The sequence below is a fragment of the Caretta caretta genome, chromosome 6, assembly GCF_965140235.1.
Source record: "Caretta caretta isolate rCarCar2 chromosome 6, rCarCar1.hap1, whole genome shotgun sequence".
Taxonomy (NCBI): domain Eukaryota; kingdom Metazoa; phylum Chordata; order Testudines; family Cheloniidae; genus Caretta; species Caretta caretta.
The window spans coordinates 17440072-17453799 of record NC_134211.1 but is presented as its reverse complement, the minus strand read 5'-3'; the positions used below and the strand labels follow the sequence as shown (position 1 = coordinate 17453799).

At 47.8% G+C, this 13728-nt stretch overlaps 1 protein-coding gene across 4 annotated transcripts in view; it reads left to right on the top strand.

Moving 5' to 3' along the window:
- The first annotated feature begins 1343 nt into the window (after positions 1 to 1343).
- SIGIRR (single Ig and TIR domain containing) overlaps positions 1344 to 13728 on the top strand; it is a 31360-nt gene continuing 18975 nt past the window's right edge. The window contains exons 1-4 of one of the 4 annotated variants that reach the window (XM_075129292.1): positions 1344 to 1624; positions 8356 to 8660; positions 10138 to 10336; positions 12480 to 12553. In XM_075129292.1, coding sequence (XP_074985393.1) covers positions 8654 to 8660; positions 10138 to 10336; positions 12480 to 12553 — 280 coding nt within the window. In that variant the 5' untranslated portion in view covers positions 1344 to 1624; positions 8356 to 8653. Of the gene's footprint in view, positions 1625 to 8355; positions 8661 to 10137; positions 10337 to 12479; positions 12611 to 13728 lie in introns of all 4 variants that reach the window. The other 3 variants (XM_048855181.2, XM_048855183.2, XM_075129291.1) reach the window with 3 other exon arrangements.

Below are 13728 nucleotides of genomic sequence, written 5' to 3'. Positions count from 1 at the left end.
TGGCTTCAATGGGAGCAGATTTGGGCCTTTATTGAAGATCTCTCAATCAGCTCTGAGTGAAGTCTAACTTTGATGTGACAAATGGACAGAACTGAGATTATGAGAAGAGTTTAGGCAAATGCTGCCACTGGTATCATTTAAGCTCATCCCTGACTGAAAGATTGCATGCTTCCAGCATCAAGAGTTGCCATCCTTACAGCATAGCACATGCCCTATGGACTGTTAATAACACTTTTAATAACTATGGTCTACTGTGTGCTGTTTATCAGCTATTGTGGTTCACCTCAGAGGTGGCTGCATTTCACTGCTGGGTGAGTGCTCAATATAGATATACAAACTGTCAGTTTAAAAATTGTAAAATGCTTTTAAATCATTGAGGGAAAAAGATATAAATTTAAGATATTCGTGTAATAAAAGCTATGTTGGATCAGGCACTCTGTAAAGATATCTACTAATAAAGATCTTACATTGTTCCAGTTCAGTCCTTTCCCAGAATATTTCTGTAATTGGCCTTAATGATACATGATGTGGTGGGGGTATACTGCATTTGAACCTGTGCTGTTGTGCCCTACAAGCCAAGCTATAAACAGTTGGGACCCAGAGCTAAAAGCACCAGTAAGTCCCGATGACTTCAGTGGAGCTGTAGATACTCAGCGCCACTCTCAGAATCAGACTAATCACAAGTTTTGGCACGGTGTGTATGTGCAAATGATGCAGTGACTCACTGAATATATAGTTTAGTGTGTGGAATATGAAAAGGAAAAAAGAAAGCTTATATGAATGGCCATCTCTCTACCTGCAGCACTGGGCTTAGGAGATAATGTTACCGATCACATCACGTGCTGTATACAGGTTTAGTCTTGTCTCACTATCTCCATTTACTGCTTCTGCACTGGAAAGCAGCAGGCTCCTTGGGGTATTTTTTCTTCTTCCCCAGTGGTGGCAGCTTGACGTTAGCAAGTGCTGGAGTATCATGCGAGTCTGGGATAACTGGCTGAGCTCCACAAAGCAGCTGTATTCCCGCAGTGCCAGAGCCGTTGGAGAAAGTTCTTGTGCAGCCTGCCTCCTAGCTTTGCACGCAGCAAATCCCTAGTCATCTATTTTTCTGCCAACAGGTTGGGTGGGTTTTGTTTTATTCAGTGTGTGTAGGTTTCCTTTTCCCCATACCATTCAGGTGGAAAGGTAGGAGGAGCAATAGTGGCAGGTGGGAGGGAACTGGCTGTCCCTAGTGCAAGCCTGGAGGCTTGTGATTGGGGGGGAGAGTGGAACGAGCCCTTCAAGCACAAAATGCAGGGCATGGGTTGAACGATGAAAAAAATTACTTAACTGGCAGGGCCAGCCTATTGGATGGTCACATGAGCAAGGTGGCTGGGATCAGGGAGTGTGCAGCATGTGCAGTGCCCCTGGTTCGGTCTGGAGACCTCTGCCTTAAGCTGGAAGAGGGTTGCTCCGAAAGGTAATCCTTCCCCCTGTGCTTATCTTCTTTGTAGAGTACTGCGTTGAGAGGGAGCCAAGGTGGAGGGGAGACTGGCCTCTGTTCTGTCTGTAACAGCTGTGTTGTCAGCCCTCTGCCTTCCCAAGGCTGCCGCAGGGAGTGAGCAGGAAAGGACCACAGCCCCACCAGGTGAGGATCAAATAGAGGTGACGTGGAGCAAAGTGGGAGCTTGGGGCTGGGGGTCGCTGTGTATGGTGCTTGGTGATAAAGGCAGACTCTGCTCCCTTAGAAGAGGAAACAGGGACTGCTGGATCCACAGACTCTCCCCCTTCCCCTTGGTTCCCCAGCCCCACTGGTCCCTGCTGCTCTCCTTTAACCTGCTTGGCCCTGTGGTTTCTCTTCCATCCCTCCTGTGAAAACCCACAGGTTCTTCTGTTACTGCTGTTATACCCGTGAGCTCTGTTCTAGCACCAATCTCGATTGTTTGACCTTGGGGTCCTTACCCACTCCCTGCCGTTTGATCCTTTCTATCCTTTTTCTCTGTGTTTCCCACTGCTTGATCTTGTGGGCTCTCAGTCTGTGATCCCCACTGGATGATACTGCAGGCCTCTGTTATTCCCCTGACTTACAGGCTTCCCATCAATTCCCTGCTTCTTGACACCCTGGCTCCCCTCCTGTGTGACTTCCTGAACCCCTCCTCCTTGCGCTTCCCTGTCAACTGCCTTTCTTCCTGCTTCCTGCCTCTCAGAAGTGGCAGCTCACCATTGTAGTAAATGACAGGTTTCAGAGTAGCAGCCATGTTAAACCGTAGTCTCTAAGGTGCCACAAGTACTCCTTTTCTCATTGTAGTAAATGGCACTATCTTTCCAAACTTCAGCAGTGCCACCTTAATTGTAACGTGCAATACTGGATTTAACTCATCTCAACAGAGTATAAAACTATAGCATAGCTCAATAAAATTGCTGTTCCACCACTGACTTCCCAAGAACTCTGGCCCTTGAAACTATGGAGAGGAAAGCAGAGACTGAGCTATAATTCTGGGGAACTCACTGAGATACCCCCTCGTCTGGCTTATGCAGCTTTTGGAGACCCTGGGAGTGGGCCAGTCAGCAGCAGCAAAGTGATTCTCTTGGGGCTACCTTCTCTCCCCAGATTGAGGAGGTAGGGGCCTTGCTGCCTGCCTAGCAGCAGATTGCTATGTTATAAAAATATATAACACCAACATGTGTGTTCTCGCTCCAGAAAAATCCAGCTGTCGCCATCTGCACCTTGGACTTTGCCTCTTTGTAGGTTCCTACTACATGAGCTGATCTGACTGTCCTAAACTCTTGCCTAGTGCCCTGCTTGTTCCCCATTGAACATTGTGGGGGGCACTTTGTGCCTTTGTTAGCTCAGGATCACATGTTATATCTGTCCCATTTCTTGTATGACAAGAGAGGCATCTCTAGAAAGCCAAGGCTGCTACTAGCTTGACATTATTCGTCTCCAGCAAAACTGAGCTGCAAGCATTTCTGATTGGGATGGAGGGGGCAGAGGGAAGGGTTCTGACTGGCTTACGAGGGGGCAGCATCTGCTGAAGGTTGGAGTACGTTGCCCAAGTCTAGCAGCTCTTTAACCTGTCAGCTCTGGGTTCCCACACGTGGCAGGGTGGTGGTTGGTAGGAGTTATAAGGAGAGATATTCACAAGGCAGGGATTGGTCTCCTCCTCTTAAACATCCTTCAGCTTGGACTTTGTGCCAGCAATATTTCATGCTCATTGTGAGATAGGAGCAAGAGGGCCCTGGTAGTGACTCTGAGGGATGGGACCTAGGGGGATAGAAGGACCCTCCTCCACCAAGTCTGAGTGATCGAAGACCGGCTTTTAGGAAGAGTCTGAGCTCTCAGAAGAGGCTGTAGCTTTCATAGACTTCCTCATTCTGGCCCACTGGAACAAAACAGTGTTAGCCATCAACTCCTCTACCAGACATGACTGGACTGAGTCTGAACATCTGCAGCTGTTTAGAAAAAGGGTTCCGAACCTTGGATTTACCCTGCATCAGCAGTGCACGCTCCCAACACATGCCCCTTCCATGCCCCCTCCCAGTTACAGCCAATTAAGTTCCTGTTTCAGCACTTTCCTTCCTGCTGTCTTGCTATTCCAAAGGCCCCTCACCCAATCACAATGGATTTGTGAAGAGATTTGTTACAGAGGCACGTGGGTCTGTCCTGTCTGCTGTGAACAGGTGAAAGAGGAGTGTGGTTATCTTATTTCTTCGGAATTTACTTTTTGGTTGATAAAGCTGCACCTATTATAAGTGTGTTTTGGGTGTATCTTGACCCATAATCTGGTCTCCTTTGGAGAGCCCTGCAGAGGGAGCTGTAGCTGCTGTTCCAGCCAGATGAAAGCCTGAGGCCCCCAGACCTTCACCTCCGTAAACAACAGATCCTTTCACTTCCCATCTCATAAGAAAGGGAAAATGTTTCTTCAGGGAAAGGTTCAACTTCAAGCAGCTTTGTTGAGAAGTTTGTGAGCCCAGATACAGTTCAGTCCTGGGAAACCTACACTATCTAGGAGCCATCACAGTCCCAAGCTGTAACTTCAGAAGCAGTTTGCATCAAGAGTGTCAAGGAGTGGGGCCCATTCGAGAGAAACTAAGATAAGGGTTATCTCTCTGCCCCTTCCTGCTATGCAGGATGTGTTTATGGTGGTATTAGCCCTGGGAAAATCACTGATAATGTTAACACCGTTTATTTGTTGGTCCAGTATTACACTGTAATCTACAAGCTTTTGCATTAAGAAGGTTCTTCAGGTATATCAGTGCAGATCAACTATCCCACCTTGCCTAGACTGGTTTCGTAGAAACTATTCACACTTTGCAGACCATTTGGGCCTGAAACTGTGTATATGTTGACTAATTTGTTGATCCAATAAGAAGTGTCAATGCCTCTCTTGCCCACCTTTAGTGTAGTGACAGGTTTCAGAGTAGCAGCCGTGTTAGTCTGTATCCGCAAAAAGAGAAGTATTTGTGGCACCTTAGAGACTAACCAATTTATTTGAGCATAAGCTTTCATGAGCTACAGCTCACTTCATCGGATGCATTCAGTGGAAAATACAGTGGGGAGATTTATATACACAGAGAACATGAAACAATGGGTGTTACCATACACACCGTAAGGAGAGTGATCAGGTAAGGTGAGCTATTACCAGCAGGAGAGCGGGGGGGATTTCTTCTGCTGATAATAGCTCACCTTACCTGACCACTCTCGTTACGGTGTGTATGGTAACACCCATTGTTTCATGTTCTCTGTGTATATAAATCTCCCCACTGTATTTTCCACTAAATGCATCCAATGAAGTGAGCTGTAGCTCACGAAGGCTTATGCTCAAATAAATTTGTTAGTCTCTAAGGTGCCACAAGTACTCCTTTTCTTTAGTGTAGTGTGACTTCCCCCTTCATTCACACATGAGGATCAGCTCACTGACTTAATGGAGCTGGGTTGATTTTCACCATCTAGAGATCTGTCCTAGTGGTTTTTGGAACACATCCCTCTTTGTTGTTTGCTCCTTTGCATGTCCACTCTCACACCTCTTTCCTCTACAGCCTGGCTGTAAGTTAGCATGCGGATGTGCACACCCACCCACCCAGTCTCTTTGCTTGAAAGGAAAACTGCACTCACTTTACTTTGCTCAACTGTATGAAAGGTCACCAGGTATGCAGCACTTGTTACTATAAATAAACTGCACACCGTTTAATTAACGACTTCAATTACAAATGGCAAGTCAAAGCTCTGTGCTGGAGGCAGTTGTCTGGCTGGAAAGTGCTGTCCTTTGTGACGCTGGAAGCGCCAACAGTGCAGCTGTCAACCACTTTACTTTAAGGCTGATCTAGCCATCAGAAGGAACTCTAGTCAGCTCGACACTAAAATGTTAAGTCAACCCAGCTATGTTGTCCAGGGGTATGGAAAATCCACCCCCTTGAGCAACGTAGTTAACCCGACCTAACCCCTGATGAGGGCAGTGCTAATTCTTCCATTGATCTAACTACAACCTCTTGGGGAGGTGGATTAACTACAGGAGACTCTCCCATCACTGTACTGAGTGTCTTCACTGAAGCGCTCCAGCAGCTATAGCATTTTAAGTGTAGACACAGCCTGCGTATGGTTTACTAGTGAAGCATTTTGTGTCAAGATTAGTGATCCAAGATTATGAGGTTGGGACAATAATATGGATAATTATGATTCTCTGCTGGGCACCATTATTAGCTGGTGAAGTGACAGTGCTTTGTGCTGTAACCACATTTTAAACCATGACCATTCCAGTTGGATATCGTCATCACCTGCTAACTTATTGAAAAGGAAAGGAGGGTAAGATTTCGTGTGCTAAAGGAGGGGTGTGCATCCCTAGCAGTTCTCCCTCTGTGCTGGCTTGAAGTGGTTTCCATCATATACAGCAGTGTTCTCAAACTTTTGTACTGGTGACCCCTTTCGCATGGCAAGCCTCTGAGTGCGACCCTCCCTTATAAATTAAAAACACTTTTAAATATATTTAACACCATTATAAATGCAGGAGGCAAAGCGGGGTTTGGGGTGGAGGCTGACAGCTCGCGACCCCCCATGTAGTAACCTCACCACCCCCTGAGGGGTCCCAGCCTCCAGTTTGAGGACCCCTGCTATACAGGGTTTACAGTGTGATTCAGTGGCTCCCAGCACCCCTGCCCTCTTCTTGTCTTCGCACATGGTGGCCAATCCTTTGAGCTGGTGGTTGCAGAAGAGATGCAGGAGGAAAGACCTGTGATGAACTGTCTGGGTGTGTATAGCATCACCTGCAGGGGAGGAAGGTTTGCAGCATCTGGGTTTAATACCACACACTCTTCTCTCCTGCAAGCAGTGATTATACTGTACGTAGAAGTCAGCAACATAGGACTGGCTGGTGAAATTTCAGGGCAGCAGGGGGCTTGTCCCAAGCTATGAGGAGGAGTTAGAGCTTGCTTAGATCAGCTGAAAGGGAAGGCTTCTGCCTCATCTCCTTCTCCTGCATCACTGATGGGATGTGGAGGGCCATAGCCGATGTTTAGCTCCACAGCCCACTCATCTCACACATTTTGGACAGTGATGAGAGAGAGAGGGAGAGAGAGAACCTGAATGTGCAGCTGTTACCCACAAATGCAGTGAGCTGATAGTTCTCCTATCTGTTGTAATCTGAGCACACACAGGGATTCCCCTCAGTTTCATTAAGTGGCGGGTAGTAGTGATTAAAATACTTAAAGGGCTGAAAAAAACGATTTATGCAAGAAGATGGCGAACTAGGGAGATTTGGTTCGATTACAGTGAGAACTCATGCTGGCTGGATAGGGGGCAGTCTATTAGGATCTGAAGGGTACAAAGGCCCAGGGGGAAGTGAAACGGTTTTGGGTGGTTTGGGAGGGAGGGGGTGTAGAAGTAATAGTGATGAGCTGGAACTGAACAAAGGAAAGTTTCAGCTGAAGGGCAGCCAGGATGTCCTTCCACTGAGATCCATTTGAGCCCGGTGCAGCCTGCTAGGAGGGGGCGTGGTGAAAGCCTCATTGTTTGAGTTATTAAAAGTGGCTTGGCCAGAGCCCTGGAGAAGACATCTCAGGGGATGACTCCATGTTTGCCTCCAGGGCAGTGGGATTTGTTCCTCACCCTCATCTGATTTCTAGGATTGATCAGTCCCCAGAATCTTGGACAGCTGAAGCACTACAGCTGAGCTTGGCCTAGGTTAAATGAGGAATGAGAGGTCTGGGCAGGAAACCCACGGGGAAAAGAAACTCCTTTTGGGGACACTCCTGCATTGAATTCAATGTCTGTGTGGCTGAAATCCACGTGGCTGTACGGTAAAAGGAGGAGAGGGGGTCGTCAGCCCTGCCCTGCAGCAGGACCACGCAAAACCTGGTCTGCTTTAGTTTGCTCTCCCTCCACCTCCAGGCAGGCTGGGTGTGTGCTCAGCCCCTTTGGGGGAGTAGCAACACTTTCTCCTGCAGGCTCTAGGTAGATTCTGGCTCCACAGTGTTTGCACAGCAAGCAAAGCTAGCAGGTTTTGATGTTTACATATCAGCAGGTACCCAGCCCTGCCTCGGAAACCTGCCCCAGCTAGTGCTGCTTTGGAAGTGTGGTGGGGGTTTTACTACAGAGGGAGACAAGGCAGAGGGCTTGAAGGTCAGCTAGAAGATATGGGTCTGACAAAACTTCCATAGAATAAACCTGGCCGTGCTAGAGACTGGGTTAGTAATGGCATTAAGAGCTATTGTGTAACCTCCTGTGTCTTGGAGAAGTCAGTAGGTCTAGGATTAGAAGCATCCCATTAGCAATTTTACTTGCAGAGCCTTTATCTGCCAGCCATGCCCTTGATTCCTTCTCATGGCACCTGCCTGATCACCTGCCAGGTGAAGATTTGTTCTCCACTCTCTACAGTGCTGATGTCAGCCAGTCCACACTTATTCCAGGGAGGAATTAAGTCCCTGGATGGGAACTCAGGAGAGGTAGGCTCTGTTCCCTGTTCTGCCACAGGCTTCCTGCATGAACTTGGGCAAGTCACTTAGTGCCTGAGGCTCAGTTTTCCCATCTGTAAAATGGGGATAATAACCCTTCCTTTGTCCGGCTTATCTGTTAGGAATCTATGCTCTCTGCGGCGGGTCTGTCTCTTCCTGTATGTATAGCACCTAACACAGTCTTGCTTGGGACCTCTATGTGCTACTATAATACAACACAAATAATACAGACTAGTTATAATACAAATAACTAGTTTCTTTCAGCCGGCCCAGCAGACATTTGTCATCTCTGCAGTACGCCTGGTAGTGGGGAACATTGATTGCCCATCCCGCCTCCACAGTGTGTGTGGAGCATGCTACTAACTGTGCAAGCTGTTACATTTTAACCCAGTGTATTTCATTTCTAACTTATTCCTGTGTCATTCCCACTAGCCTTGGATCTGTCCTGCCAGGACCTCGACCGCTTCAATGATCGCAATGTGTAGAGGCAGCAGGAGCCTGGTAATCATTTGTTCTGTCCGCTGGACGAGCTGAGCCTCTAGCTCCTCCGGTCCAGCTCAGACTTTAACCTCCTGTGGAGCAAAGACTGCAACCTGCTGCACCCCTCCGCACAGAGCCACCTGCGCAGCACGCCACCTTCCAGTGTCTGCAGGCTGGCGGTGCTGGGAACTATACCTGCACACTCTACCTGAACGGCCACAGAAACGCCTCCTGCACCATCAGGCTGACCATGGAAGGTAGGGCTGGGGGAAGTCACCCACAAATATAGCTGCAGAGCCAAGATTAAATACCTGGCTTGAAACACTGATGCCTCCTGCTGGCTGTTGCAGGGAGTAATATTGCTGTGCTTCAGAAGAGGCCGTTTGACTGCTTATGTTACTTCTGGCTTATTAGACACACACACAGGGTGTCCTATTCTGCGCCTCTGATGCTCAGCAAGCAAACCTCCATGAGTGTAGGAGGGGGGAATTGCAGGAATAAGTGCCCTTGCATAGGTAGCTTTGCTTTGACAGGAAGTATTAAAACAATACTTATAGTGTAATGTAATCCACCTCCCCCACTAAATACTCACCCATTTCCGAGCATCTGTTCACTGAATTTAAAAAGAAACTAGGGCAGCAGCAGGGACCAAAATAAATCCTAAATGGAGGTGATAAAGAGCAAGTATACACAGTCCCCTGACTACTCACTGGTATGGAAACATAACTGAGGAGGAAGCAAAGGCTGCAAGCCTCACGAGCTGTGCTTTGACAGAATGAAATAGCGAATGAGCAACACAGGAGAGGGGGACAGGGGAGTAAAGTGGTTTGTGACATAGATTCGACGAGGTGGAGCAGTACAGGGAAGCCATTACAGATGGTGCAAAATGCAGAGGAAAAGGCTCTTGCACCAGCTGTGAAGGGTCAAACGCCTCAATTCCCTTTGCAATATTACTCTTGACTGCAGTGGGAGTTGAGTCGGGCACAGAGAGGAGGCTGCTGCTTTGAAGAGGAAAAGCAGCAGCCATGAGGAGATAGGGCATGATGCTGCCGCCCACTGCTCAGCTCCCAAGACATTGCCTCTTTTAGAGGGCAAGTAGCTCTTTGCCATGGTCTGCACTAATCCTTAGAGCTGGAGAGGAAATGGCAAATATGGGTGCAAATGTGAGTGAAAGTCACTTGCTCTGTATGTATCATTGTCATTTCAGAAGTGACACATTTTAACCAACTTTCACTAACAAAAGGTGTAACACACTGCACATGTGCACAACACAGCCTAGACACCTTAGTTGTCTGTGGGGAAACCTTCAACACAATTCCCTACGCCTTGTGCTATAGGAGGCATTTTGTTAGCAAGTAGGAGGCTGGTCTAGTCATTGGGAACCAGGTGCTGAGGGGGAAAAACATGGCCACACACCCTACACCAGTGTGTTACAAACAGACTGTATGGCTGGGCAGTTGGGGCATTTTGCATGTCTGTATTATCGGCAATGTGGATCTGCTACTCATTTTACTAACCATGTGACCAAGTTCTTCATTTCGGGTGCAGAACTGACTGACTTTAGAGAGTGCTGTCAGAGGCACAAAGGAAGACAGGAGAAAACAGATGTTGTTCTATTATAAAGGAAAGGATTTAATATTAGGTGTAAACTGAAGAGATGTGAGACTTATTTTTAAATGGATGCTGTCCCTTTAAAGACTCTCTCTCTCAGCATTTCCTTCCCCTCCCGTGTAGATCTGTGCAGTGTGCCTCCAGGAGTCCTCTTCCCATCCAGCAACCAGACTTTGGAGCCTGCCTTGGGAAGCCAGATAACACTGAACTGTACTGTGCGGCTGCCCTTTCAGCAGCACTGCAACCGCGTCCTGCAATGGATGAAAGATGGCCACTGGCTAGGCAAAGAGAGCAGCCAATACACCAGCGAGGAAAAAGACTGGTAAGGAATCTGACCTGTCTATAAATAGAAAGAGGCACTGAGGTGGCTACTGACAGGCAGGGCAAATTGCTTCAATCATTGCTTAAATAGCATTCATGCATCCAGTGAGCCACCGTTCACTGGGAGTTCTGGACCCACAATCAATAACAGAGTCTCCACTGAGCAGTTTCCTATCGATAAGGTCAACTTCAGATGAGTCCTGGACCCCAGGGTACCATTGCTCAAACCTCCAGCAAGACATCCTCTTAGCCAAAGTGCCGATCCAAGCCACGTCCCTTTCTAGCCCTGGCTTCCCCGCACAGCTCTGCTAGTGCGCCTCAGACCTCATCTGCAGCACCTCTGTTCTTCTAGGCCCACCCACAGCTCTGCCAGGGCACTTGAGTCCTGACCTAGAACACCCCGTTAGTCTTGTCCACAGCTCAGACAATGCACCTGAGGGCAAGTCTACACCACAGCGCTACATCAGCGCAGCTGCAGCACATCTGGCGAAGACGCAATATGCCGACGGGAGAGCACTCTTCTGTCTGCATAATTACTCTTCCTTGGCGAGAAGCGGAAGTGCTGGTGTGGACAATGCAAAAACTTGCATTGCTTGAGGTGGGAGGGGGGCAGAGCTATTTCACACCCCTGAGTTGATCAGTCTTGATCTGCAGCACCCTTGCTATTCCAGTCCTGGCCTTCCCTCTACATCTGAGGGCACTTCAGTCCTGACTCACACTTCCCATCCTGGGCCTCTTGAGGAAATATGCCAGTGATGTCAGCTTTTTAGGTGGAGGTTGGGTACAACTGAGAAGTGGCCAAGATCACCCAACATCTATTAATTTGTGACTGACACAAGATTTGAACTCATGTCTCTGGAGTACAAGCACACTGTTCTATTTATCCTCTTTCTCTAAGGTATGTTCTAAAAATTGTAATTCCATAGACACAGATAAACAGTGAAGCACGATGTGGAAAAAAAACAAACCAAGCCCCACAAAGCATGTAGGCCAGCTGATGTTTCTGCCCGTTTTATATTATGGCTCAGTGAATTAAACACAATACTCTCTGCAGCACAAAGTGTGGGGTCCGAGGGCTGCTACATGCTCTGGCTCAGATTCTGATGTCAGTGCCACCAGAATAAAGCCACTGTGATCGGCGAAGCTCCATTGAGTAGGACACTAGAGTCAGTGGGAGCAGAATCTGGCCCTGTGTATTTTTCCCTCAGTTACAGAGGCATATCTACTAGCTAACCTTTTGCTGCTCCACTGTGAAAACCATAGAGCTTTCAACAGCTCCCAACAGGTCTCCTTGCTTAACAGTAGTTAGCCTGAGCTTTGTGGTGTTTCACTTGCAAAAACTCTTTTCTACTGGAGCATGTTCCCTGCTCCCAGAGGGGCATACTGGTTTGAGAGAGCTAAAGACACAAGGCTAGCAGCACGTTGAACCCTGGGCCACTTCTACACTGCAGCCAAGTACATTATCCCTGTTGCCAGCAGGAGTTGCAGCTATGAGGGGTGTGATGATGGCCACGCATGAATGGAAAGTAGGGCCAGCAGCTTAACCCATCTTAGGCAAGTCATCTGAAGTTCTTCCTTGTTGGAGGTCATTGTTAGCCGAGAGGGGGTGTGTGCACACACACACAGACACACTTATCCATCTCCTTTGTTGGCCAGGCAATGGGAAGTCCAGCAAAGCAATTCCTACCTTTTTGAAGGCTTTCCTGCCACTGAAAGTTAGATTCTAATTATAGATTTAGGATGACTATTAGGATGCTGACTTTAGGATGCTATTTTTTAAAATCTTGGCTTTGGTCTCTAAGTGCAAGGTGGATTCCTGCTGAACTGGACCCTGGCTAATGATTTAGTGTGTAAAGGAACAAAAGGCTAACTCTAAAGTAAAGACATTCAAGAAGATCACAGAATCCTATCAGAGCTTAGAGGTGGACAGCACTATCCTTCTATCCAGTCCTTCTCCCTTTCCAGGCTGAATTGTTCCCTACAGTATAGCAGAATGACAAAACCGAGTTCCTGTCGGCTACGTGTAGAACCCTAACTGGAAGCTCCTTCTTGTTCTCTTCAGTCTCCTAGTTAAAATAGGAAACCATTTCCATGAAAGTGTACCCTGTAGCACTGCACTGATGCTAGCCTCTTTTGTCCCTCAGGATCAGTGATAACGGAACAGAGAAGTTCATGTCCAGCCTTCTGGGGGTGAACCTGACAAGCGACGAGGACTACGGTGTGTTTGCCTGCTGGGTTAGGAATACCACAGCCACTTTCACACTACAGAGATCAGGTAGCTCTTTGGGCATTTACAGCACGCTGATAATGGTGCAAGGAAGGGGTTACTATACCATTTGTGGTGGTGTCTACTGGATAAGGCCTTTCAACAAGGTTTGGCCAGTCTATGGTGGAAAGAGAATGCTACAGGTATTTCTGAGATGAGTTGGGAGTAACTTGAATATCCTGACTAACACTTTCACAGTAACTAGCTCTAATATTGCAGACTGAGTGAGAGATGCTGAGTGCCTCACAGGCTGTCCAGAGTAAAAAAATGCCCCCCCTAAAAATAAATTCCAATGGAATCTAGCAAAAAGAAAAGGAGTACTTGTGGCACCTTAGAGACTAACCAATTTATTTGAGCATGAGCTTTCGTGAGCTACAGCTCACTTCATCAGATGCATACCGTGGAAACTGCAGCAGACTTTATATATACACAGAGAATATGAAACAATACCTCCTCCCACCCCACTGTCCTGCTTACCAGCTTACCAACAGGACAGTGGGGTGGGAGGAGGTATTGTTTCATATTCTCTGTGTATATATAAAGTCTGCTGCAGTTTCCACGGTATGCATCTGATGAAGTGAGCTGTAGCTCACGAAAGCTCATGCTCAAATAAATTGGTTAGTCTCTAAGGTGCCACAAGTACTCCTTTTCTTTTTGCGAATACAGACTAACACGGCTGTTCCTCTGAAATGGAATCTAGGGAGATCTTGACCTCAGACACACAGTGGGACCTCAGTGGACCTCAGACACACATAGTTAGGGCTCCAGATTTGTCACAGTGGGAAGAACCTCTTGGATACTGTGATTTTCCTGTTTGTCTCGGATTTCTCTTTCTGTCCGTGATTTTAATAAACTCACTCTGCAGCGGTAGCTGCTGCAGCTGGGCCCTGCTCCACATCCTGGACATTGCAACCTGGCACATAGGGTCACAGTACTGCCCAGGTTTGGCCCGGCTGCCCCTCCATCATGCCGGGGGGCATCCAGATCACATCTGATTGAGTGGCATTGTAACTTGACAGGAGCGAGGGGGTCACAGAGCCCAGAACCAGGCCCAGCTCTGAAGGACATGAGCCACTGTTGTAGGGTTAGTGTGGGGCTGGCTCATGCTCCAGCTCCCCCCTCATTTG